The sequence below is a fragment of the Stegastes partitus genome, unplaced genomic scaffold, assembly GCF_000690725.1.
Source record: "Stegastes partitus isolate 25-593 unplaced genomic scaffold, Stegastes_partitus-1.0.2 Scaffold3638, whole genome shotgun sequence".
NCBI lineage: Eukaryota > Metazoa > Chordata > Actinopteri > Pomacentridae > Stegastes > Stegastes partitus.
The window spans coordinates 25,949-53,375 of record NW_007581369.1 but is presented as its reverse complement, the minus strand read 5'-3'; the positions used below and the strand labels follow the sequence as shown (position 1 = coordinate 53,375).

At 41.3% G+C, this 27,427-nt stretch overlaps 1 protein-coding gene across 1 annotated transcript in view; it reads right to left on the bottom strand.

Moving 5' to 3' along the window:
• The window catches only part of spata20 (spermatogenesis associated 20), a 62,855-nt gene that overhangs the window by 9,632 nt on the left and 25,796 nt on the right, over positions 1 to 27,427 (bottom strand). Inside the window, exons 14-15 of the mRNA XM_008306273.1 lie at positions 21,852 to 22,051; positions 19,045 to 19,125 (exon numbers count right to left, since the gene is read on the bottom strand). Coding sequence (XP_008304495.1) covers positions 19,045 to 19,125; positions 21,852 to 22,051 — 281 coding nt within the window. The remainder of the gene's footprint in view (positions 1 to 19,044; positions 19,126 to 21,851; positions 22,052 to 27,427) is intronic.

Here is a 27,427-nt window from a genome sequence, read left to right as displayed (position 1 = left end):
ACTGGTTTATACAGTACAGCACACTCCACTCAATACTGCACCATGGATGTTAGCCCTCAAATGTCACTTAAATTCCCAGCTGACCCAATAGCTCAGTGGTTAGGGTGTACACCACATGGGCACAAATGCCCTGAGCAGCGAGTCCTGAATGCTAGTTTGATTCTCAGCTGGCTGGATCGTTTGCTGCATGTCATTCCTTTGCTCTTTTTCCCCACATTTTTTCTCACTTTCACCAAAAACGGCACTCAAATTGTGTTGGCTGTGGTAAATATCCACAAAAAGGCAACAGTTAGCAAAAGAACACCACCTAACTTTAAACTAGCATATAACTTGGCCACAATTGTTTTATGACTGACTTTAAGTCATATTTACATTCACTTTTATACTGTATACTTGCCTAATTTTTGACTTGAAGGGGGAAGCAAATCATGATCAGTTAGAAAACTCTCAAATATCCGTATCTACATGAGCCTATATATAGCCTTAAAAACACTTATTACATACTAACCTTACAATGCAAAAGTAGAGGAAAAGACAGATTTTCTCTTAAGTGAAATACCCGTTACATGCCCAAAGCGTTGTTTGCCAGACGTCTCAGCTCTTGCTCCTGGAAGTCACAGCTCAGGGTTAAGTGTACAGATCACAGTTCAACCGTGATTTTGGACTCAGAGTTTAGTATGTGTTTGGTACAGCAGAAAAAACAAAATACATCTAACCCTAACCCTTATCTACAACTTTGCTAAAACGGTGTAACACTACTCTATCCTCCACAATGGAGAGCTGTAATATTGTAATTCATCCATACGTGTTCGAACCAATTCGAAGAAGACTAATGATATGATTAACTCCAGCCCGAAAGTTGACAGGATTGGTTTCTTAGGTTTGCCACATATAAAAACCAGGAAGTCTGAAAGTGTGTTTTTGATGCTGTTATCGATAGTTGCAGTTTCAGGGGGAAAATGTTCCACCATGGCATTGAATGCTTATTTCCCTTATGCCATGTCTTCTATATCTATTAAGACAAGCGCAGCATAGTCAAACTAAAATTACCCATTAAAGCCAGCAGTGCAAATTCAACTTTAAATACTGCACAGCAACACGCTCTCTTTTAATGGAGGGGTCAATACTGCAAACACAGTCATGTTGTTTAAAAGAACTTTCTTAGAACGGTCTTTGGGCGAAAGCGATGGTGGACTAGGTGTTAATGCTCGATGTGAGCTCCGCATGGGGCCGCATGATTGACTTGTACAGTGTGAGCAGACAAGTTGCAGGTTCTGGCTGTGCAGGAAGGACAAATCCATGTACTGTTATACCCTTAGACAGAGCTTTATAGTCAGGGTCACTCAGCTGAAAGGCAGAGGAACAGTAAGGATCCCTGAGCACCAATAGCAGCTATCTGTATGTGTGAGATGAAAGACCGCTGGATTCCCTCAGAGGTGTTTCATTATCTCTCAGTCATACAGCGAGACGAAATCAGAAATGAGATCCAAAAAAAAAATTCCGTTCCCTTCCAACTCTTCACAGGAAACTATAAATTTAGGCATGTGTAGAGAAGCCGAATCGTATGTCATGTGTAAAAGCCTTCCTGGCTCGAGCATAAGGGCTGTTACATCACACTGTGTAGGAAATCATCTGTGCGCTAGCCCACATCTCATTTCATGCTACGGTAACGTATATGTACACAGACATACGTTGTCTCTTAATGACAACACAAAGACATCTCCTAAGTAAATGATGCTTCATTTGCCAAAGAGTTGTGCCAGGAGGGGAAAATGTGCTACTGTATCACATACCAGTTTTCTCTCCTGCTTTTTTTTCTTTCCTTTTTCAAAAGACGGCTTTAATTTATGTCATGTTTTTAGAACATCTGAAAATACAGAGTTTTTGGCTTCAAAAGATTGTTGACAAACAAGTGCGCGCTAAAAGATTCAAAATTGTGAAGCCTCTACATAATAGTTGACCAAAATATATTTCTATCAGGCCTAATCACAAGCCATATCAATAACTGAATAAAAAATAAAAACTTGGGGTGTGAAAACTAATTTCCTTAAAGCTGCAATCTGGATTTTTAAATTCAGACCAGAGCTAAGATTTAACAATGTAATCCCATTTACAGTAAGCTCATAAAATATCTGCATCCTACAAAAAAAAGTAAGACAATGAAAGAAGGAGTAGAGTCAGACTATACAATGAAGCTTTCCTGTTTCAGAAGCAAATGCTGATTTGAGATCTGCAGTAAAAAGTCAGAAGCTTGTCTGCACACAGTCTGGAATCCACTGTACTGTGTGTTTGTACATTAAAACAAGGATACACTATATTTCAAAGACTAAGAATAAAATATATATTTTACAGACTGCACCGCCCCTTGATGTTCCAATATTTATGATACTAGGTTCTAGAAGATAATACCAGGCTATGGTTTTATGGTAAGGCAGAAAAATCAATGTAATTAACAGACAAAACATAGTTTTACATATTTCAATATGAAATAATATTAACGTCCTTCTAAGTTGTATTGTAAGGAAGTCTAAATAAAAGATCAGTAGATTATCAGTGCCTGAATCCGTTCAGGAAAACTGTCAATGTCCTTAATGGTGGGATGATACGTGAGGTCCAGATACTAGTTTGTGCTTATCAGATTTAGTCAAGAAGTGAGGAAGATGGTGAGTTTTATGAGCCGCACTGAGAGCAGCGACCACAGCAGCAGCACTGCATTGCCAATACAAGCGTTAACGACGAGGCAGACGATGAAGAATATCCAAAATAAGACAAACAGGCCGCCAGCGAGAAACACAATCTAAATCGTCGGTTTGGGGATAAATTATCTGAAGTAATTAGGCTGTACTGACTAAACTGCTTGTATAGTATCTGTATGCAGTTCAGAGAAATGTTGATGCAGGATGCTGTGCAAGTCCTCCAGTATGTGTAAATGCAAATTGAGTTTTGGCAAAGTCAATGAACAAAATGCTCAGAACTGCTTTCCTTCCTGTGACTGCCAATGAGATGCTGGCTTCGTTCAGAGCGCTTCCAACTATTTATGGCCACACAAACAGTTTCGTTGTAGCAGTTCTCAACTGTTCTTTTTAAAAGTGTAAATGAAGGATTTGGATAAGTTTTCATTGTTAAAGAAAATAATAAATAAAAATGTTTTGCCTCTGAACTCCAAGCAGTTTCTGGTTGTTTTTTTCTCCTGTTGCTGCAACTTGAAGTCTTACACCTTTATGGAAAAAGCACAATCGTAGCTAGAAGTAGAGATAAAATGTTTCTGTGCAGCATGACAAGCTATAGTGCTGTAAATCATAAAAAAGGAAGGTGAATTTCTTTGATTAGTGACTTTATAAAAATTTTAAAAATCAACAAAATTAAGTGGAAACAGTTTAGTTTTGGTGAATCTTCAAGTGAGATTTATAGAATTAAGTAATTCTGATTAAATATTCTAACTTCAAGCTTATTTTTGGTTCTTATTCCAGATGGTCTTGCATGACACGTTCAAGGACCCATACAAAGTTAGAATTTGTTGTGTTTTTACAGTTTCTCGGTCTGATAAATGGTGTAATTTTGGTGATATTTTATGAATGCCTTTAAAGCTCTCTGTGGAGTTTTAGGGTTCAGAGGGTAAATACTTTTTAAAATTCTTTTTGTTTCAGGGGAACATAAGGTGATACAAACTTTAAAATGAAAAAGTATTGTCAGTAAAACAATAAAATTTGCATATTTGTAATGTTCTAATCAGTTTGCAAAGCATACTATCAAAATAAATGTTAATATAGTGTTGTATTTTTATTATACAGCCATTACTAATTCATCAACTACTAAAATAAAAGTGACAACAGTTTTCCATACATGCAGCATAAGGAAAATTTAATAAAACACTGATTACACTAAACTCAGACAACTTTGTTAATCCCGCTTAGATCCCAGATTACTTGGGAGGAAAACATTCACAGCCCATAAAGACACAGAGAGAGAGAGGGTGATGCAAACATGTGTGCATCTGCAACTGCATTTGTTTGTGTAAATGTGTGTGCACACACAGGCGCCTTATCCGTTCAGTGTGGGTTTTATTTACCCAGCTGAGATGTGGATAAGCGTGGAGCGTCGAGCACAACAGCGGCAGACATACAGACAAGATACAAGGCATGGGCCGAGGATTACATCTCAAACAACACCAGTAAAGCTGTCCACTCTCTGCTGGATCCTTAGTGTGCATGCACCTCCCCCATAGCTTTATACACTTACTGGCGCACGGTGGAATTACTGGATAGAGAGAAAAACACTCAGTAAAGGGAAAATTTCAGATCTAAGACGAAAGGAGTGAGATAAAGGTTATGTGAAAGTGAATTTTAGTCACGATGACGTGCAAAATAAGAGCGAAAAGAGCACGGAAAAGAGGATGAGTGGCTATCTGAATGCATTACAGTCGGCATGGAAAGCACTTTCCCACAACTAGAACCATCTGCGACCTTTCCCACAGCTGTCAATCAACCTGGGTTCTGCTCTCTGGCTGGTTGTTAGGCTTAGCAGGTCATTAAGAGGGAGAAAAAAAAATGGAATCAATTCTTAGCATAAATACTAAATACAGACATTTACACACATGCAGTCTTACAGGGAGCTTTAATGGGCGAACAGAGGGATTGTGATGGCGGAGAGAAAAGGAGCAGAGGGCCAGTGAGACGGCAGATTGAAGCGAGGGAGCTCAAAGATCACTGAGGAGGACTGTGAGACTGCCTTGCTCTAATCCTCCTCTGCACTGTGCTATTACCAGTGCTAGTTAGCCTCTGACTACGCTCTCTATCTCCACCGACCTCCTTCCTTATTTCTCGGTGCTTTGCACTCCATGTCACCCTGCTCACTCTTCCCCATGTCTCTAAGGCCTTGTTAGAGATTCCCAGTCGGTTCCCTCCAGAGACGTTTTCAAAAGGAGACTCTCTTCTCTTAAAATGCCATGTTCCTTGCGTCCCCTCTCCTATCTATCCCCTGTCTTGATCTCTTCTCTACAGGGGCAGGGGGAAATAGGAAACATGCCTACTTACATTTATCTCCATCCAGGAATTCCCTTATCTTCCTTCTTAAATCCTAAAATATCCCTCTCATACTTTCAGCTCTTTCTTGTTCCAAGCATCTTTCGCTAACCCGCATTTTACGGTCCTCCTTAACACCTGCCACTGACACATTCCCCGGGATCCTACTTGTATCACTCCATTTCCTTACTTAAATACACTCCGGAGAGAGCCAGCCAGCCAACCGCTCTCTGTGACTGTCTCATTCTAACAGCGTAACACAGACACAAAGTTACTTGGACAGTTTTTTGGGAGCAAAGGCGCTGAGACTGATTAACAAGCGGCGCTGACAGACGCATTCAGCCTAACAACAATGGGAATTCGCATTGGGAATTATTGTGCTTGTAAAACATTATTCGTCTCATAAAAGACCACACACATAAATCTTTCGTGACAAAAGGAATCATATTTTGAACCACTGTTAACGCCGCTGCCAAGATGCTTTGTTGCTTCATTATCGCAACAACCTTGAGAAGGGAGAAAAATATGCTCTATTAATGTAAATCTTCACACTCAGCGCTGGATGGCTTCCATTTTTTGGTTCCCTAAGTGGCAATGGAAAAATCCAGAGAAAAATCCTGGGTTTTTTTTCAGACCTACTGAGATTTACCAGCACGCAGCCCAAGTCAAAATGCAGCTCCTTGTGTTGAGTGCACATATCATTGACGGCAGCAGCGCAAAGTTTAGATTTAATCCTTGTTCTAGGAAAAATATCTGCATTGAAGCTGTCACAATCTGATCTGTCTGTCATCAGTCTAGAGGCTCTATTTATGTACATACAGGGATAATCTGGCGATACAGAGTGGTGACCTTCAGTCATCCCTTTGTGATGCTGCAAACGATCCTGGCTGCTGTTGGACTTGGCACATTTCTCCCTGTTAAAAGCGTGTTTTCCCTCCCCACTATCCCCAAGTGCTGCTCAAAAGGGAACAATTAGAGTTCTCTCAATACATATGTAAGGTCTCGGCCTTACGATGTAAAAAGGCCTGAGATGACTGATCGTAAAGATCTGCTGCTGTATAAATAAAATTTAGTTGAAACTGATTAGAATTTTTATGCCAATCAGGGTTCTTACCAGAAATTTTTGCCAGCGTAGCGGGGTAGGTTATTCACGTGATCTCAGTATATGTCATAACGGTGTCATTACCTTCCAAATATAATAGTCGGAAACACACGATTGATTCGGGGTTATGCTAATGACAGAATCTCCGATACCGACTGACATGGTAGCACGAGTCTGGAGAAATAAATTAGCCTACAAATGACCTCCGTTCTTTCCTAAACAATCTTGTAACAGGATGTGTACATGGTTGCTTCTGTCAAAAAAAAAAACATACGCTACTTGTTAGCAGCACTGAAGTCTTTGTCATGGTGGTCTAAAAATGCTCTTTGCCTACCAAAACAAAACTGCCTTTAGCGACCACCTCCTCAGTATTAAACAGTGACGACAAAGTAAGAAGATGCTACAGCTAATCTACAATACATTTTCTCACATACATGTGCTTCGTCTTTTGTCTTGTCAGGAGATATTTCATTTATTGGGTAAATTATTACCCGCAACTAATTGATTACTTAATCATTGTTAACATCCCTACATTCTAATGAACTACACTGGAAGCTTCATTATATACAGTTACTGTGATCAGTATTGTCTGGTCAGAAATGAAATGCCTCTGGGAATTAATTAATGGTAATAACACTGCTGATAATGACACTTCTTCCAATAATTCAACAGTGCTGGTGAGGTGTTGTCTTTGGGGCATACATGAAAGAAAAATATATATGTTCTTTATTGAGCGCTGGAACATTTAGTTGACGATTAATAAGAAAAACAACAAATAACTGTGATAATTAATCACTAATGTTTCACCAAAAAATGACATTGAGATAGGTCAGCTTGTGTTCTGGTCTATTGCTTTTATCTCTAGCATTTGAGAGAATAATTTGTAGACTGAGTACAGTTGATTAAAATTATTGGTCATGACTGAAATCTGGGAAAGAGGTGTTACTTATTGTTGGAGCCCCACAAATAGATAACTCATGAGTGTAAAAATGTGACCACAAATCAGCATAAAATGTCAGATAATCTGCATGTTTTACAGCCGTTTCAAATTTTTATTTGTTGTGCTTTTAGTCTGGTCTTCAGTAGGTGAAGTACATTATCATTTGGACTTGACATCTTCATTTATCTGTTACAAAACATTGAATTCTGTCAAAAATAGCTTGTTTCTATTCAGGTAGTTCAGGACACAAAGACGGTGTCAAACAAGAGCGTACACATCACCAGTTATTTGAAACTAAAGGGTGAATAGAATTTAGATTCAGTCAGTTTTTTGGGGGGGTTTCATTGCATGCTTTTCCTATTGTTCAAGATGTTTTCCATTATAGAGACGTCATGTCTTAATTCAGGCTCCGAATGATATAAAGTGCTGAGACTCCTACACTGTTCATTCAATACTGATATGAAAGCTAAATGTCAGCACTTGAACCTTGTGGTAATGGCTTCATTTCAAATCGACTCTTTTTGCTATAGTCCTGGTTAATGTTTGTATTGTGCTGTTTCTTACTGTCATCTATCATCGTGTGGAAAAGGGAGTTACATATAAACTTACTTGTTCGGCAACATTCCTTATTAGGGATGCTAATGATTAACTGTTACTTGATTAATTGCCATTAATATTTTAACTGATTAATTCAGCATAACTGTCAGAACATGTGCCATAGATGGGCTGTAGTACCTGTCTTACAGTTCAGTAAGAGTTACAGGTGTGTTTGCTAACCGCTCATATGAGTTGCATGAAAAGGAGCACCCTGTTGTTAAAGCTGAGCTCATGAACTTTGCAACATAAAGCAGTAAATAGGTGTCTGACTGTCCAGTTGAGCTATTTACCCGAGACTCGTGCTAATGCTAAACTAGGATTTCTAAACGCTAAAGTAGGCCGGAAACTAAGCGTAGCTGCCAAAGCCGCTAACGTTGCAGGACTCTGATCAGATGCTTCCAATAACATTTAAACCAAAGTTGTTTAGTGTATTGGCAATGCTCTGCTCTGACTATACATTTTATAGGTGGCAGTAAATACTGACAGATTTCTTGGACTGATAAAGTTGCTGCAATAGTGTTTGTGGACATCTGTTCCGGCTGAGCAGCTGTTAGCAGCAGCTGGACAAGCGTTGGTTGACAAGTCACTCCTATGTGTAGATGAGCTACGAAGATCCTTTTGATGACAAACCACTGTGAAGAAAACGAAAACAGAAGACGACAGCTTGCTTGCTCTGTGTTAAATAGCTTGGAATTTGTCTTTTTGGAATTATTTAGTAGGAATTTTAAATTGCAAAAAAAAAAAAAGCTTTTTAATCTGTGTTTCTAGCAACATGGTGTTTACTCATCTGTTCCTAAAATAACTAATGTAAAGACAATGATTTTGCAGTAAATGAAAGTGTCAGTGGTTAAAATTTTTTATCAGCATATGGAAAAAAAAGTCCATTGTATTTTATTTATTTCAAAGATCAATTATTGATCATTAATGTGGCCAACTATTGGTGAACTAAATTGTTTAGAATTTCTAACTGCTGACCTGCTGTGCCTACTCCTCACTATTCTGCTCCTATGATAGCTTTCACACATGATTTCACACTTCCATAGGAGGAAGACAGAAAGTGGAAAAGCAGAGACGCATACAGTACCACAATGATCAGAAGCACAAACACACACTGTGCACAAAAGCAGGCGTGCACAAGTGTGGCGAGAGGACTAATCGCTAGAAACACTGCGTCTCTGTTTGTACCGCGACTCCCGCCCTCTTACAATTTCAGTACCTTCTAACCAACAAACCCCGACCCGACTCTAATCAAGCCATATTTCTGTGTAACAGGAAAATTAACCACAATTTATTGCAGCAATTACAATCAAGAGCAATGTTTTGGTATGACTGAGGGCTGTAATTGATTCCAACAAGCACAAAGTGCAGGAAAACCTCCGAGTGCTGGGGTGAATTGAGAAGCATAGTGAGTCTCACGGTGAATTGAAATAATAAATAAATTGAATGAAGTGAACATTTCAGCGTGCATGCGTGAGTGTGTGTGTGTGTGTTTGGAATAGCATGACTCGGGTTCTGAGCACCTCATTCACCACAATTAGTTTGTGTCGGCCTCAAACCAGGAAAACAGGCGAGGAATAATTGGATTTAAATTAGCCATGTTCTCTGCTCATAGCTACCTAATGTAACGTGGAGCACGATCCCCTCGCTGACTCTTCCTTTGCTTCTTCCGTTTATCTCATTTAACATCCCCCAATCTCTTCCCACCCTTCGCACTTACATAATCCACCCCCTTGACTCCATCCTTTATCTGTCTCATACTGACTCCCATTCTCCTCCAGTCTAATTGGTTTTCTTCCAGTTAATCTTTTGCATTATCTAACTGTGCATACAATTTTTCCTGCAGCTCTTAGTTTATCTGTTAGTGCTGTTTTTTTTTTTTTTTTTATTACTACCAGGGATTAATCTCAAAGCGTATTTGATGAATTCATCTTTAAAGGGTAATTTCCCAAAGCCCTCGGTGAAGTCAAGTTGTCTGAAACTTTGCTGATGTATTTACATTCTAAAAGGGAGGTGTCTTTTTTTAACGTTTTTACAGAACGACGCAATTTACAACACATAAATAATTTACTAAACTGCATCTGCTTTAGCGTAGGTTGCAATGATTCACATGTCCTGCTAAGCAGAGTGCTGCTGACTAGACCAAAGAGCAAATTTATCATTGGCTCGCAAGGTTACATCAGTGTGCGGACTGGCACATCCGCTGGGTAAAAAATTGAAAAGGTCAGCATGCAGGGCTCCAGACTGCAACCATAAATATGTTTTTAAGAGACCGCGCAAGTGAAATTTTACATGGCTTCATTCATGCAAGTACATAATGATCTTTAGAGTGCTTCGGTGCCCCTCTGTCCCGGCACATACAGCTACTGTAGCAGCTGTATTTATTGTAGCACATTTTTCTTCTTTACTGGAGTGAAACAGTCCATTCAGCTGTTACCACATCACAAAGATGAAGCAGTCTATAGTTGATTATTTCAAACAATAAAATAAGGAGAGAGAGAGGAGGAGGGCTGGTGTAAGAGAGAGAGCCAACGAGAGGTCCCGACTCAGACACAACTGAAGATGAGAGTGCAGGTGAAGGTGGGGATATACCGATTGAAGGAGACAAGGTACAACTTTCTATCACGACGGCAAACACAGTGGTACCTGTGCTACAAAGGGAATACGATGGTTATATTGTGGGCATGAGGCCTATCCCATGTCAACACAGTTTAATCTTGAAAGTTTGAAGTTGTATAGATAAACAAAACCTGTAAGGACCAACAAATCATCCAGAACACTGAAGACCTCCCCGATTCTTTACAGCATTAAATCAGAGTAACCCCTCACTAGATGACGATAAAAAGCCCAACACAGCAAAAGAGGAACTCCCATTCACAAAATTCCAATCTCAGTTCACACTGATGAAGAAGAACAAATTGAATGTGAATCCAACTTACAAATAAAATCTACCCTCAAATCAAAAATTAACATTACAAACAACAGTTTACTCCCTTCACCACTCATAGAAACTATAACCAAAATCCAAATTATACAAAGTGATCTACCAGCGACACAATAATCGTCATTCCAACCACAGCCTAGGAAAAAGACTCATCTATCACTACCAACACTGAATTCTGGACCCATATCTGTAACAATATCTTTATAATGACAAACCACATAAACCTACAACTTGTACAATATAAGGTCATTCACAGGACTCGTATTACCCTGCACAAAATGTACAGGATGGGATTCTCAGACTCCAACACATGCTCACTCTGCACATCAAACCCCTCGGACAGCTATCTTCACTCCACCTGGATCTGCCCACCAATTCAACCATTCTGGCAAGAAATCATCAGTAAACTTTGCCCTGTGGCTCAGGTGGTAGAGCGGGTTGTCCTCTGATCGTAAGGTTGGCGGTTCGATCCCTTCCAATCCACAGTCGAAGCGTCCTTGGGCAAGACACTGAACCCGAAGTTGCTCCCAATGGCAGGCAGCTCCTTGAATGGCAGCTCTGTCGCCATTGGTGTATGAATGTATGTGTGAATGAGAAACACACTGTAAAGCACTTTGGATAAAAGCGCTTTGTAAGTGCAGACCATTTAGCATTTACTATAATGAGCTGCAACCTTCCACTAACCCCCTCCCTCTGTCTCCTAGAAGACCTCTCTACAATAAACCCACCTATACATCATCTCTCTAACTATCGCCAAGGAAGTCATCCTCATACACTGGAAAACCAGACACAAAATGAATATCAACCAATGGACAAATCTCCTGAAAGATCGCATAACCATGGAACAAATCACAACTCAATCCCAAAACCCAAACCCTGAAAAAGCTTGGGACCCCTTCATTACTGCACTAGGATTGCCTGCTAAGTAATCCCACCAACACTACACAACACCACACACCTTTACACACACCCTTACACACTTGCTTGCATGCACTCCTGCACACACACACACACACAAAAAGAATGTGATCCAACCTATCCCAACGAGACAGTTCATAGGGGGTTGATATCAGACAACTTCTGTCAAAAGACTGGCTACCAAAGACTCCATTCCCACATTGATGCTAAACCAGGGCATTAAAATCATCACAATCATAAACTTGTGAATGGTGACTCTTTTTTGTGCCTGGAACACAGCTTTAGCCTAACAACCCCTCCAGTGCAAAATAACACCTTTTTACAAGATTTACATATGAACATTACAACTGTTCTAGGAGTGAAATAAAATCACCAATCACCCATAAAATCAGCAAACAGCAGCTGTCATTTCAGTTGATGAAATTACCAGGGGGAAGGGGTTCAGCTGACAGTCAATTATTCACTTACGCAAACTGTGGTCGATTAAACTTCCCCTCAAATAACTAATCAATTAATCACACAATTGTTTCCCGTGTTTTTTCTCCCTCTCTCACCTCATCACTAATGACTGTGTGTGTGTTTGTAGAATGTAAATGAGAAGCTGCAATTTGCAGATGCTCGTGTGTGTATGTAGCAGAATATGCTCGTGTTGCTATCTGGGTGTGGGTCTGTGGAAGGAAAAGTGTGCGTTTGTGAGTGTGTGATTCACATCTGCTGCAGGCAGCGGTGCTATTCCTCTCAGAAGGTGGCATCTCATCTCCAGGAATAAGTCCATGTGTGTGTTTAGTGTTGTGCTGGATCATCACATCCGAGCCTGGCCAAGATAGCTGCCCCTGCTACTAATGGCTAACATCTGGAGACAGACACACATTTAGATGCACACTCCCTCCCTCCTCTGTCTCATTTACTCCTGACCGATCTCCCCCTTCATCTCTCTCTGAGGCTCAATGAAGGCTTATTAGAAGAAAATCTGGATTTGACGTGTCACTCCGACAGAGCTGTCAAGGAGTCTTTTTTTTTTTTGTCTGGCTTCTGCAAACACACACTTAAAGAATGCAACTGTTCCATCTTTATTCCAGCTTTTTTTTTTCCCCTCCCATACCTTCTGGATAAAAAAAATCATTTCGCCTCTGTTTTAGGGATAAAGAGATTGTGTTTCCCACTTGGGAGCACTTCACCATACTGACTTTTACCCTACTTTAAGTGCGTATACTTTCGCATTTACTGTCTTATTGGTCCCAGCAGCAAAGCGCAGTGCATTCTTCTGGTCACTATCATTTCTTTTCTCATCCTTCACTGTATGAGACCTTTGCAACTCTATAATTGCTGTGTCCCCCGGCTCGACCATCATTGCTCTTCCTGCATTAGCAAACACAGGCCACAGCCCTCGAACAGACTGAAGGTTTATTAGTCTGAATTTGGTGCACAAAATAGATATTTGTATTCTGTTAATTGGACCGAAGAAAACTTCGTAAACACGAGGGAGTCGACCTGCAGACAGCTCCCTGTACGACATACCTGCAGACGTCAGAAGGTCACAAATACCACAACGGATCAATTTAACACAGTGGATTTGCATTTAACCTCAAATTAAAACAACAATTAGAGATAAATAGCCACTCAAACTCTGCATATTGTTTTACAACTTGAAGAAATGAAGATTGTACAGAAGAGATAGAATTCCTCTCCACGTACTCACTGTCATTACTTCAGTTTATAGCTCATATAAAACTTCTCGCAACACATACCAGCGATAAACATTTCATCAGTAATAACGATTAATGTCAAGTGAACGGAAACGTGACAACTTTTTCAGCTACATCACTCAGCGCTACATCTGCCTAACATAATACAGCAGCACAGCATAAATATTTGGTGTTTTACAACATTTTTTCTGTGACTTACTCTCTCATTTCATTTATTTCTGAATCCACCATCAACTAACTTAAACATAAAACTGCCCTGACTGTAGTAAACCTGAGATCCTCCAACAACTTACTAAGACTTACAGACGACTATGACAGCCCCCCCATCAGAGAATTCCATGCAATTAACGTAACAGCAACAAGACAGACCATGTGACCGGCGCTGGCTGGATGTGATAGTACATAAACCGACACCCTCCTTAATAATAGATCCAACCTGATAATGGCTCTATCTCGCTCATTGTTGGTCTCCGTCCCTCTGCAGGGATCTGGAATGGCCTGATGTTACTGCAGTCACTGCCTGATACTGCAAAACTCATTTATATTTCAACAGGGCCCTGTTGAGCAGAGGTGTGTGTGTGTGTGTGAGAGAGAGAAAGAGTAAGGCAAAGAGAGATGGATTGCGTCGCTGGACAATCACTGCTTTAATGTAGAGTTCTAATTTTGGTTACAGGCTGGTCGAAATAAATAGATTTCAGTGAGTGGCCTTGAACAATCACGGTGGTGAAGCTGAGTGTGTGGTTGCTTTGTTTTGAATTTCATTTGTCCAACCAGTATGCTGAGCTTCATTCTACAATTTTGCCTACAAAGTGACAAGAGAGGCAGAAGATGCAACACCAGCGAGTGCAGGTTACTCTCAGTGCATAGATCATCCTCATCTACCAAATGTACATTCATAGAGCAGAAAAATTTAGAGAAAACTTCATGTAATTTGAGGCATGTAATACACTGCATGAATCTTATGTTTACAGACAGACACAGAGTAGAAATGGATGCTGTTAAAGCAGTGCTTCTATTCACGTTTTTGCAAACACTTTTGGCCTGCTTGCATTCACATTCAGAAATGTTCTATTATGTGGAGGAGCAGAGAAGGATCGCTCTGTCGGTCCAAACAAACGATCCTCACGCCATTATCAAAGTAATTTGTGCCAGGATTGGCTAGCATGGCTTTATGCTTCTCAGTACACTGGCCCCTATAGGTTTCGCGTGCTCACAGCAGCTCTGAATGTTGTGTTTATGCGGGTTTCTGTAAACGAAGATTTTTTTAAAAACGATCTGGTGTGAACAATATTATATTTTGAAAATGTTGATCTGTTTTTGTAAATACCCAGCTATGTGTAAATGTGGCTTAAGTGTAGCCCTGTGACAGACTGGTGACCTGTCCAGGGTGTCTCCTGCCTTCGCCCTGAGTCTGCTGGGATAGGCTCCAGCCCCCCCAAGACCCTAGTGAGGAATAAGTGGTGTATAGATAATGGATGGATTGACGGAAGGGGGAGTAACAAAAGATGTACTAAAAACCAGGATAAAGAGAAGGGAAACCTGATTGTGTAACAAAAAAAAAAACTATTTATTTACAATTTAGGGTAAAGATAAATCAACTGAAAGTGAGCTTCTTAACAAAAATGAAGCTGATCCAAAGTCTTCACTGAGGGCTGTAACACCAGCTATGCACCTACAGAGTTTAAAATGAGATGTACGGTTGTCAAGACAATGAGGAACACAGACACACACATACGCACACGCATATTCATAAAATTAGATTGATTAGTTCGATCATCAATACTGTCAAACATGTCTTTGGCATCATAAGAAGCAGTTTGGGCAACGTGGCAGACTGGGATTCTGGAGTTGCAGCATTTGTTTGAGTTGGTGCGATGCAGCAGGCAGTTTGTGATTTGCATCAGGCTGTGTTTCTAGGATTTGTGGCATGCTGCAGTTTGTGGGCTGCAGCATGCAGTTGGGAGGCTGTAACAGGGTTTTTAAGAGCTGCGGCAGGTTCTTTGGGATCAGCAGCAGGCAGTTGAGAAACTGTGGCAAGCTGTGAAGAGCTGCAGTATGCAAATCAAAATGGTCACATACTGATGATGGTCCAAGTTAAAATTCCTCGTGGTCGCATTTGTGCAAGTGTACGACGATCATTAAGTTGTTCTGATGCCCCTCAGCGACTGCGTTACCCATAGCGGTGGAAGGTAGTACTTTTATCTCTTCTTTGGCTCTGTCAGTCTGTTCCCGCCTGACGCACAAAACAGCTTATTAAGACACTTTGTTTTCCAATAATGATGCGGTCTGTGGCTAATTATTTTAAAAAACAAAATGAGGAGCGAGGAGGCAGCTGGCAGAGACAGAGAGTACCCGACTCAAGACACACCTGATGATCAGAGTGCAGGCAGGGAGGAAGATACCGATTGAAGTGGTGAAGGAAACATTTTTTTTAATTCAATGGCTAATGCAGAACTAGGGCCGCAAAATGACATGAATATTAATCACAGTCATTACTTTGGGTACACAATGAAGTGAACATCATCAACAGTTACAAATGCTCTGCATCCATAAAAAACTCAAATCTGGCATAGAAACACTTTATTTCACTCTTTTCCAACTAACTTATGGCCCTACATCTATCTGAGCACACTGCAGCCACCTAGCAGCATCGACTTCACATACGTCAAATCACGGCCAAATCCAGCCCGTCACGTCATTTTATGTGGCCTGCAAGAAATGTGTTTCCTAATTAATATAATAATAACAATTAATTAATGGGATTTACCTGATATAATGTTATAATGTATGTTATAACAACACAGCAATGTGCCTACACAGGGCTCTAGACTGTGCTCCCGACTATGTTCTCATATGTGACCATTTCTGAACGTGTGCCAGCTGAAGTTTCATGTGGTCTCATTGTGTGAGTGAATGATGACCATCAGGCTGATCTGGTTCCTTCCGTCAGCACAGGTAGCTGCTGCTGATCCAGTTATTGTGGTTGGAAGCAGTCACATTTCTTCCACATTGACTCAGTCTCTCTCTGTCTAATGGGTAAAGGACTAGCTGGTGTGACCAATGAAGAAATTTGGTAACACCAGAGCTACCATTGGAAAAGTTAGTCTGGAGCCCTGCTACATGTGTTTTACTTTTAGACAAAGACATGCACAATAGTTGTACATATGATAAACAACAATCAAATGCAGAGACAATTATTTAACAATATGTTAAGGAGTCGCTACATTTCTACAATCTTACAATTACAACTGGGGCAAACATAATACTTATGTGGCCCAGGATGAAAATGAGTTCGACACCCCTCATCTACTTTATCCTGCATGTGAGGCGTTTAGGGAACATCTGTAAATTGTAGTGTCTATCAATAAGCAGGTTTTTACCAAGTGAGGTGTTTGAAATGTGCCCAGTTTATAGGACTGATATCACACAACCTCCAGAAAGGGATTGGTGAAAAAGTTAATATACTTTCTGACTGAAATATTTTGTATATATCAAGTCACTGTCGTCTAGAGCTGAAACAACTAATCAGTTTAATCAATTAAAATCAATTCTTAAAATTAGTTTAGTTGCTTAATAACATTTCTTACCATACGTGGCCCGTTTTTATCCAAATTTTAAACCAATCTGTTATAGCAGCTACTAAAGTTTGGCAGTGATGAGGCACCGGTGGAAGTAATCTACCAGCACAGCAGGAGAAGTAGTGAACAGGCAATAGTTGGCCTTGTTTTATGTCATGTCCACCACAGTCAATGCATTTCGCGAGAGTGTGGAGGCGGCTGGCGGAAGTTCGAAGAAAAACGAGAAGAGAGATAAATCAGGAGAGAAAACTTCATCAACAAAGTCATCCAAAGTGTGGGAGCACTTCACACTAAATCTACAAAAAAGACGAGTGACCTGCAAACTTTGCAGAAACTGTTTTTTTTTTTCTTGTTTTTTTCAACAACTTTACCAAATTCTTTGTGTTGATGCTTTGAACTGAAAAAGCTTTATACTGAAAAGGTAGATATAAAGCTCATTGTGTTCCTTCTGATTCAAGCTGTGTTACAGAAATTTGTAAAATAAAATGCTGTAAAATGCACAATTCTCATGTTTTACTTTTGCTTCATGAAAATGTGTTTTTAATAACTTACCTGGGTAAATAAAGGCTCAACAAAAACGTTTGTTCAAAAAAACGATTAATTTAATAATCGTAAAAATAATCGACAGATTTGATTATCAGATAATCGTTAGTTGCTACCCTACTGTCGACCGTAACATCAGTGCAGTACTGTGGGTATGCAAATGAAGACAGTTTATAATCAGCATCCATCCATCCATTATCTATCCACCGCTTAATCCTCAGTAGAGCCGAGCCTGGAGCCTATCCTCGCTGACTTAAATTGAAGGCAGGGTTCACCCTGAACAGGTCGCCAGTCAGTTAATCATCAGCATGAAAGACTAATTAATAGTTCACCATCCTGGATCAACATAAAGGCGTAGTGGGAGGGTGCGATCAAGTTATGTGCTGGCTTGACCAACTAAGGAAGGTAAACCAAATGTAATTTGAAATGTAGACATCTTGACGTTCTTTTTCTTTCTTCAGTCACAGACCTTGCTGTCCCTGCTGTGTGAAGGCAGGAGTGTCTGAGTTGCTGAGATGCAGACGGGAGTTCAGGTCACCCCCCACCTGGAGGTTTGATGTAGTTTTGCAGGGTGTCTGGATGGCAGACTGCTTCCTCGACCTCCATCTCCTGCTGGAGGCAGCCTGCCTACACAGACAGACGGCTCTTTCTTCACAGCCTTAACCGTCTGATCACAGGCGTGCAGATTTGTTTTGTAGTCCCTTCCTGCCTTTGCTACCTTTTGTTGCTCTTGTTTCCATAACAAAAAGATCTTCTTTCTCCTTGGCTCTCTGTGTGTCATTGTCTGGTGACTGCACTGATGTGAGTTCTGGATGTACAGAGTCGAATCCTGTTAATGGGATTTTCTAGAACTCGTGCGGCACCCACTGTCAGAATGTGAACTCATCACAAGACATCGTACATCTGCCTTCGATGATGTTGCCTAGCAACACTGGCTCCACCCACAGGCAGCCAAAGGCCAGGCTACGCACCCCAAAAACTGCCCCCAAACATCTGATCTGTTCAACCTCAGCACTGCACTTCCTTGTGTTTCCAACAATACACTTAAAAAGTCTGAAACGGTTTGGATACGCACACAGCACACACAAATGCAATGACTCCTTGGGTTTATAATGAGATTTAGTGTAACATCCTGAGAAACCCTCTGAGTTCAAGGCTGAAAGCACTGAGAAATGTGTTCATAGAAAACATAAATATTGGCCATCTATACTGAATTCAACTCTTACTCAGACTGACAGCTGCTCAGGTCGTAACAAAAAGCCTCCATAAGGGAAAGCAGGAAAACTCAAACCCACACCAGCACACAGGAAGAACCTCATGAGATGAGATTCAGCCCCAGCAGGCATTTAGATGTCAGGAAAGGCCTCTAAGGTCAACTAATGCCCCAAAAGAGATAGCTGGGAAGTTATTACACTGAGGAGAGGAGAGGAAAGGAGAGGAGCTCAGGCTGACCTTTAAAGAATCACACTTAAACCAGCTGAAACTCCAGGCACACTCATAGGCTGATCTCACTCTCTGTCTGTGTGTCTCTGTGTCTGCTTGTGCATCGAAGGTTACCGCTAATCTGCTGCCTTTATAGAGGTACTGACGTTGAAGTGAATCTATGCTGCTGCACGTTCATCTTCACTTGTAATGGTTATCTTAGGTGGCAAGTTTGTCAAGATGATGCTTATAACTAACAGGGTGTTGACTACTCACCTTAAACGGAAGGAAGAGGGAGTTGACTGTTGCTAGAAGACTTGCGGTGTCGGGAGCGTCCCTCTGGCCACAGATCACAATCTGGAAAAAATGAAATTGGAGGGCGGTGACAAAAAGGAAAATATGACGGACAGGAGATTGGGAAGGAAGAGAAGATATGAGATGAGAGAGTATGAATAGTGACATAAGAGGCGAAAGGTGACACACGAGAGGAGGGGCGGCGGGGGAGGAAGCGATACAAGGTCAGTGCTGTATTTGTAGCAGTAACAAGGGAGGCAGGTGTTTTCTCTGGGATTGCCTCGCCTCGCCTCACTCCTGAGCTTGTTACCCTCGCCCCCTTGTCGTGACTTATCCTCCGCGGGTCACATATGATGGACAGAAAGCTAACTAACACCCCCTCCTCCTCCGTTACTACCCCCTTCTCTGATCCTTTGATTGCACAGCACCGGCTTTCATGCTGAAACTTTTCTTCGGGCGATCAAGAAACTTTGGGGGTGAATGCTGCTGTGCTTCGCTAGTACACTGGTTTCAGTGGTTTCAGGCTAAACTGAGGGTGTTAATATTTCAAAAGAGATTATATAACTGAGCCTGAACAGCTCAAATAACCCATTAAATGCATGAGGGCTGTAAGAAAAATCAGGGGAAAAGATTTAGAGTCTGTGTGTCCAGGGATTAAGTGTGCATGAAAGTAGAGAGCTGAGACAGATAGAGATGACCTACTACGGTTGAAATGGGGTGAGAAATGTGTATCAACACAGTAGTTGCTCGCTTTAGGGGGGGACACGAGCAAATGTTTATCCAAACAGTGTTTACATCATGCTGTGTTCAAGCTTTAATTAGATAAGTTGTTACTGATGAAGTAGGAGTGGAGGTAAAAACAGCATAGGACGTAAATGATACACAGTGAATGGTATATTATTAAAGACAAACTTAACGCTAAATCTACTTGTGTGAGTCAGTAAATCACATGCACAGGCACATTTCTACACTAATTAGCGCGGGTGTTGTTTACTGCTTCTGCAAGTTGTATTCAGAGAGAGTCGAGAAGTTATATCATCAAGACCCTTAAAAATCTTAGAAAGGTGCTCAGCCATGTTTGAATTTGTAAATGGGGTGTGTACAAGGTAACTCAAGCGGACCATCAAGGCTGAAAATCAATTCAAACGTGCAAACAGGTGCAGTTCCTCAAAAGGCCACTTGAGGCTGGCTCCAAAAGTGATCCTCGAGGCGCAATTTTTAAATTCTTGGCTTTTTTGGCGGAATTAAAATTTTTTCCGGCCTTTCTTTTACCGGGTTTTCTTTTTTTTTTTTTTTCCAATTTTAATTGTGTAAAAGTTTGAAGTTATGCCTAATTAAGGGAGCAGCTGCTCCAGCTCCACTCACACTCCACCTCTTTGCTCATTTTTGGATTATCTGGTAGTTAAGAGGAGTCAGGATGGCGATGGCCAGAGCCACCACACTAAGATTCAAAACTGATGTGATGAACACACGTTATGATGCTCTTTAGTTCAAACATTGTCAGTTCTTACCTTGTGATTATGATGAGCATGACAAAACATTGTCTGGTAAACATAAGAAGTGCTTAGTACTGAACTAAGCCCAATAATCTAAAGGAAACGATGTTCATAGGCTAGATGAGTGTTGTCGTGTTGACAACATTTAGCTGATGTTTTTGTACTTTGTTTAACAAATCAGGCATGAATCATGAAGTTATTCTGTGCTTTTTGTGATTGTCGTCTTTATTATTGAGTCAAAGACAGACTGTCAAACAGAGTGACTAGTAGAGTTATAAAACCTGTAAATGATGCACAATGTGGACAGTTTGGTCGGGGTGTGTACAGATTTGGAGTCCGGAAGGAAAAAGGTGCATTGGCCATATATAAAACTTTTGGTTTTTCACTGTTTGTCGAAAAAATAAGTAATAAAGACCTGACGTTAGGCCCTGTATAAGTTAAAGCATTGTTCACATCTCTGACAGAGATTAATGTAATGACTTCACTAATTAAAAGAAAAGTCATCATCAATATTGAAAAACTTTCTAGTTGCAGGGGCAGCCACAGTTAAAACAAAGCTGTGAAACGTGATTCAGAACAGATCCTAAAGGTCTTCCTGTTAAACGAACCCTGTCTCTGTGGCACTGAAGCCAGCTATAGTGGCATAGTGCTTCTGTGCCTTTTCGTTTTACTGCATGGTTACTGATAATAGAAATGAGTCGGCGCAATCAATACGGATGAAGAATTCATTGTTTCATCAGCTTCTTGCTCGGCTTTTGTTGTGGTGTCGTGTATTGTTTTGATTTTACCAGTAAATGCGATGTCTTTAGCGCCCGTACAATTTGTCATGCAAGCCGAAACACTTGCTTTTAGTAGGCGGCCATGAAAATGAGTTTCGGCTAACAGCCAGGTAAACACAATCTAAGACTGAGCTGTCTTTAGGGCTCAACATGGCAAGCCAAGATTGAACAATAACAGTTTGGAGCCATGGTTTAAGGGCTTTTAAAAACTCCTGGGATAACACAAATTAAAAAGTACAGTCATAGATGTCACTTTAGATGCAATAGACTACTTTGACGACTCTGTCATTACCAGTGACAAGCATAGCTGTACTGGTGAATCCAGACCAGCAAGAAATTTGATTACTAGATATTTAGCTCAATTTAATTTATAAACTACCAATTTGATAAAACAGCCAAAATATTCAACAACAACAAAAAACAGCTGTGTACACAACAGACAGAGAAAATCCCTCAGGTGCCTGAATGTGTACCCATCATTATCAGTTAATGTGTGTGCTGGTGTGACAATGACCTGTCTGAGCGTGTAGTGCTGGGCCATGAGCGACCGGACCATTTCAGGCAGGGCTATGGGAACCTTGCTCAGACGGTCAGAGAAGGCTGTCAGCAGCTGCTGGGACTTCTGGAGCCACTCCTGTCTTCCAGTGTAGTGGGACAGACGCAGGAGATTGCAGGCCGACACTGAGTTAGCGCTGGGCTCAGCTCCGTCCTGATCTGAGACGCACAAAGACACGAGACATTAAAATGAAGCTTTAACAGTTATAGCTTGAGACCAACTATATACTTCAAGCAATAATGCACCCAACAGGTTTCCAGTATGATCGTCAGCCTGTTTATATGGATCACATAGCATAAGCTAGCTCCTGAGGGCTGTACTGTGAAGCGAGATTAGTGGGTTAACAAGGTATGTTGAGCTTAGAGTCAGAGTTTTCAGTGTCACGAATGTGGCTTTCTTTATACCTGGCTAGATCTCCATGGTAACTGATGCTGTGGAGCCAACCTGGTCGGGAGCAGGTTATGTTCAGAGTTTCGGATTTAAATCGGCTGGAAAGAGCGTCTCCCTTTTAACCAAATCACTTACTGACCATTATGTATGAGCGATACAGATTCTCAGCTGAGGGAATGTGTTTTATCTGTAAACCTGTTGAGTTGTACGTTACTAATAGCACTGAATGAAGCCATGTAGTAACAGTATCACACACTGTAAATATCGTGGTGCCATGGGAACCAGACAGGGATGTAGAAATCACATAAATATGTTTTTATGTTTAGCTCTGACTTGCTGTCAAGTCCGTTTACTCTGCTGGTATTGCAGCTGATAGAACACAGATTAGAAAACTGATTATTCTACTGGTATTTATTACAGAGAATATTCAATCAATAACTTTAGTTTCACTTTGATTTGGCCAAAACTTAAAGTGATATCCTGCATTATGGGATAGTGTCAGACCTAAATGCACTTCAGTACAAGATCATGTTTAAATGTATGAAGTTTAAAGTTTAACTTTAACGTGCAGCTGTCAGTTGGAAAAAAGTGGCTGCATCAGTAAAATATTATATATTAACACGTTAACAGATTTCTACCAGCATTTCTGTCTTGCATCATTTGCAGTCGCAGCGCTTTTCACCGTCAATTTTTTCATATTCCTCATTGTTCCCCATTAAAACAACAATTTGACGAAAGCAGCACCACACAATCGTTTCATGTTGCGCAGAAAAAGAGTCACATGACGCGTTAAACGCCTCCTTTTATGCAAACGCACACAGAGTCTGAAGCAGAAAGCCTGAGTTGACAAAAAAGGTTGATAACCACCTGCCTGATACTCTTTACCCCTGATAGCGGCTTTTGTTTTTGTCTAGCCGGCTTACACAAAGAAAGTCCGGCTATGTCAAACTTGCTTCATAGTACAGCCCTCTGATGTTTATGCTGTCTGTCGCACATTTGACAGTAAACAACTGATTTATCAGATTTATTGATATATTTGATGTAGCTAGTTTGTCAAACAGCAACCAAAGTAATTAGCTGTGAAAACTTAATTGTAAGTTTATTGATTACTATTTATTTTTTATGGTAATCGTTACTTAAATACTTAGTCATTCATCGAGAGACAAAGTGTCTTTATAGGGTAAAGCTGACCGCTGTTTTCAGGAATGTTACATATGGAGGGTTAAAAATAGAGAGTACAGGGCCCTATGGGATGAGGTCTTAGTCTGAAGAGGCTTATTTGTCACATATGGAAGGCAGACTTAAGAGTTTCTGATATGTACACCGACATACAAACATAAATCTTGTAACAGATGTGAGGCCACTGATCCAATACAACAGCTTTCTGTTACAATTTGTCAGACTAACAGAGGGAGTGAAAATGCAGGTTCTGCGCCCTCCTCCCAGTCCCAGTACACAACCACCTCATTCCCCACAGTCACTGTGTGGTGTGATGTGATGGAAGTAACGGATGACCTCATGACTCAGCTCTGTTAAGTGATTGGTCCTTATCTTTAATCAGTGTCCAATGAGAGGCAGGAGGTGATCTTCTCATAACCTCCGACCTCGCTGCACGTCTCGGCAATGTCCCCGATGCCTGCGCTTTTAAATGTGTGAGTGCAAAATGAGTGTGGGAAAGCTGATACAAGTTGCTTTAAAGTCAAATTACAATTTCGAGTCAAAGCCTTTAAGAGTAGAGAAGATAACCCTACACGTTCATGAATGCTAAAAGCCACACAAACTGTACTGTAAACCGCAATATTATTTATGACAAGCATGAATTAACAATCACATATAGATGCAAGTGAACACCCATGCATGACTGAATTGCAGAAATTGCAGAGATTTTATCCTGTGGTGTGGTTCAGCTCTCCCTGAGCCCCATGGCAAGGAAGTTTCAACACACACACATACATATACTGTTAATATACAAAGAGGCGGAGCGAGAGAGTGTGTCCGCTTTCCACATTTCACATCTCGACTCTTAAGAAGCCCCCGTGGAAGGAGGTCACGTACACACATGAAGCTGTGACGGAACACACAACACTGTCACGTACAGCGAGACTCGTGAAAGTCACAAGGCGATGGCTCCACGGCCCAGAAACACTCCCTGCACTTTGGCAACTGCTTAAGCCTGGTTTATGGGCCGCCACTATAGCTGGCGACCCATGTACAGGGGCTATAGTTCCCGATGCAGCGGTCATGGGTTCGAATCCCACTCACGGCCCTTTGCTGCAAGTCCTTCCCCCACTTTCCTGTCTCTCTTCACTGTCCTATACAATAAAGCCAAAAAGGCCAAAAAAAAAAGTCGGGTTTATGCTTGACGTGCCCGCGAGGTCCGTGCGGCTCTGTGCGGACAACTTACGTCATTTTAGCGAGTCACGTCCCCTCGCATGATCCTTTCAAGCGGCAAATTTCTAACAATGCGGATGGAGACGCATGGAAAACATGGCGTACGAACAGGGACTCCTAGTGGCAAAGGTACAAAAATACAGGCATTCATATGATTTTTCACGCAGGGATCGCCGTGATAGCCGTGTGACGAACAATTCGTGGCGTGAAATTGCAGCCACACTCGGGAAAGAAGAGGAATGGGTGAAGAAAACCTGGAAAAACCTACGGGACAGATACGTTAAGGCAAAAAAACAGCAGCAAAGGGTGAAGCGGAGACTCGGGGAAGCCGAAATGTCCCTAGGACTTTAATAGAGTTGAGTTGGCTCTCAACATTTATCAAGCACAGGGAAACTGACTCCAGATGAGGTAAGTCTATTGATAATTATGTCAGAACAGAAAACAAACGGCTAAAACCGGATGGAATTTAGCCTTGTGCTAAATCCAGCGTATTTACTGCAACCTTGTGTAAACTACCAGCGTGTCACCATGTTGTAAGCGATGTAAACAATGCCAAACTTCTTCTACTCCAATTTAGTACTGTGGTGTAGGTGGTTCACGACACACTGCCCCCTGCAGTTTGGTAACAGACGCCGCGCTGAGTACAAAAGCCACAGGCGTTTTCTCGTGACGATTCCATGTGTCTCATTTCCGCGCGTCACGTTTGTACAGAAAGCATAATCCAGCCTTTACACATTTATTAGTTTTTTGAAAGTCCATAACACCACTGATGAACTGGAGAGACCTCAAGTTTTTTGTTTTTTTTTGCTTGTCAAAAATGGAACACAACTGTAAGCGCACAGTAGAAGCCACTCAGATAAAAGGCAGAACAGACACTGTGCGTGATTTTAACCTTACTCCTCCAAAAACAAATACACACAGGGGGGAGTCTGGCAGGCTGGGAGATGGAGAGTGGCAGCTCGGTGGGGTAATCCGTCTTGCGCTGACAGGCCACACTGCTGGGACATGCGTCCACACTGCAGCGGCTGTAGCGTCACTAATGGGCTTCAACCCCGCGCAGCGCCGCCACCATAATGGCACCGTCAATCCTCTCAGATGAGAAACCCCTCGCACGTCAGCTCCGATAAACGTGCGCGGATGCAGGTGTGACGGCTCGCGGGGACAATCGGTCCCACGTACACACACACACACGAGCTCACATGCAGCCATCGTCTCCAATCTGTCAACAGTTCATAAGAAGAACAACTATTAGCTTTTTCTCTGTTCACCCACACATCTGTGGTGTCTTATTCCTGTCTGAACTGCTTCCACCGAGCTATCTCTTACAGACGCGTGTGTCATTGTGTTTTAGTTGGAAAAGAATCATCTGGAACATCGAAACTGACAATCTTCCAGTTAGAATTTTTAGTTTAGAGGGCTTTATGTAGAGGTTAAATGTTGAAAAAACGACATCAATGCTAGTTTCAATTAAGCCATTTTAAAAGTGACCATATGCGCACACACACAAAGCCTAGTTTATAACACCACAAAAACCAAAAGCCCCGAATCTCCAACTAAACAAATCCTGTAACGCAAAAGCGAAAAGACACAATACGACGGGGGAAAAGACCAGCCTACTGACAGCATACACTGTATTATAAAGGAAAATATTAAATTGAGTAGAGATGACAAGGGAATAAGAATAAAAACACAAGTGGGAGCAGAAAGCTGTTAAAATAGATGGCTGCTGTCAGACGCGGTAGCTCCAGAGCAAAAACGAAAAAAGAAAAATATGGCGACTGGATCCAAACTGGAAACTTTGGTCTGACAGATCAAAGGTAAATGTCTGCATGTCTACAAGGTGTCAGTTTTCTTTGACCTGCCAGCAGCCATCAGTTAGAGGAGCAGACTGGCAGCTGAAGAAAGACTAGAGTGCACATCAAGGTCAGACCCATTTATATTTATGTTCCATCAGTCCTTCGGTATAAAAACCCTCCTTTATCCACAGAATTGCAACATTAAACTTCATCCTGAATAAACTGTTTATATGTGAAGAGTGCAGACTTATAAATCGCAATAGATTAAAAAAAAAAGGATGAAAGGCAGATTTAGACCAATGGTATTAACCTTTATTTGCTATATATGCTAGAAATGTGTGCGTATGAGTAGGGTTGGCCTTTGGGAACTGGTTCCGACTGATTTTAGGGAATCATTTTGGTTCAATCTTATCGGTTTGTGAAGAAATTTCGCAGCACTCGCAGTAGTTTTTAAACAGTGTACTACAAAACCCTACTGCTATCTTTCTGAGTCTAGCATTGTTCTCAGTTAACCTATTCAGTTGCTTGTCTAGCACAAACCATGTGACGGTCTTCTAACAATTGTCTTTATATAGCAAACACTACAACACACCTTACAACAGGGGTGGGCAATCCTGGTCCTCGAGGGCCACAATCCATGCATGATCAGCTCATCAAGCTCTGCAGAAGCCTGATAACGATCCTGATCATTTGAATCAGGTGTGTTGGAAGAGAGAAACATCTAAAACATGCAGGATTGTGGCCCTCGAGGACCAGGATTGCCAACCCCTGCCTTATAAGGACAGGACTGGATGCAGTAAAGCAGCTAAAACAAACTCCAAAACACAAAAGACCCAGAAAACAGACCGCCTTTGCCAAATTTATGACTACTTTATCTAGCTCTGTTCTCCGTAGCATTTCACACAACTTTCTCTTCTGTAACAATGAACACTACAGTAACTTTCATAGAAATTATAG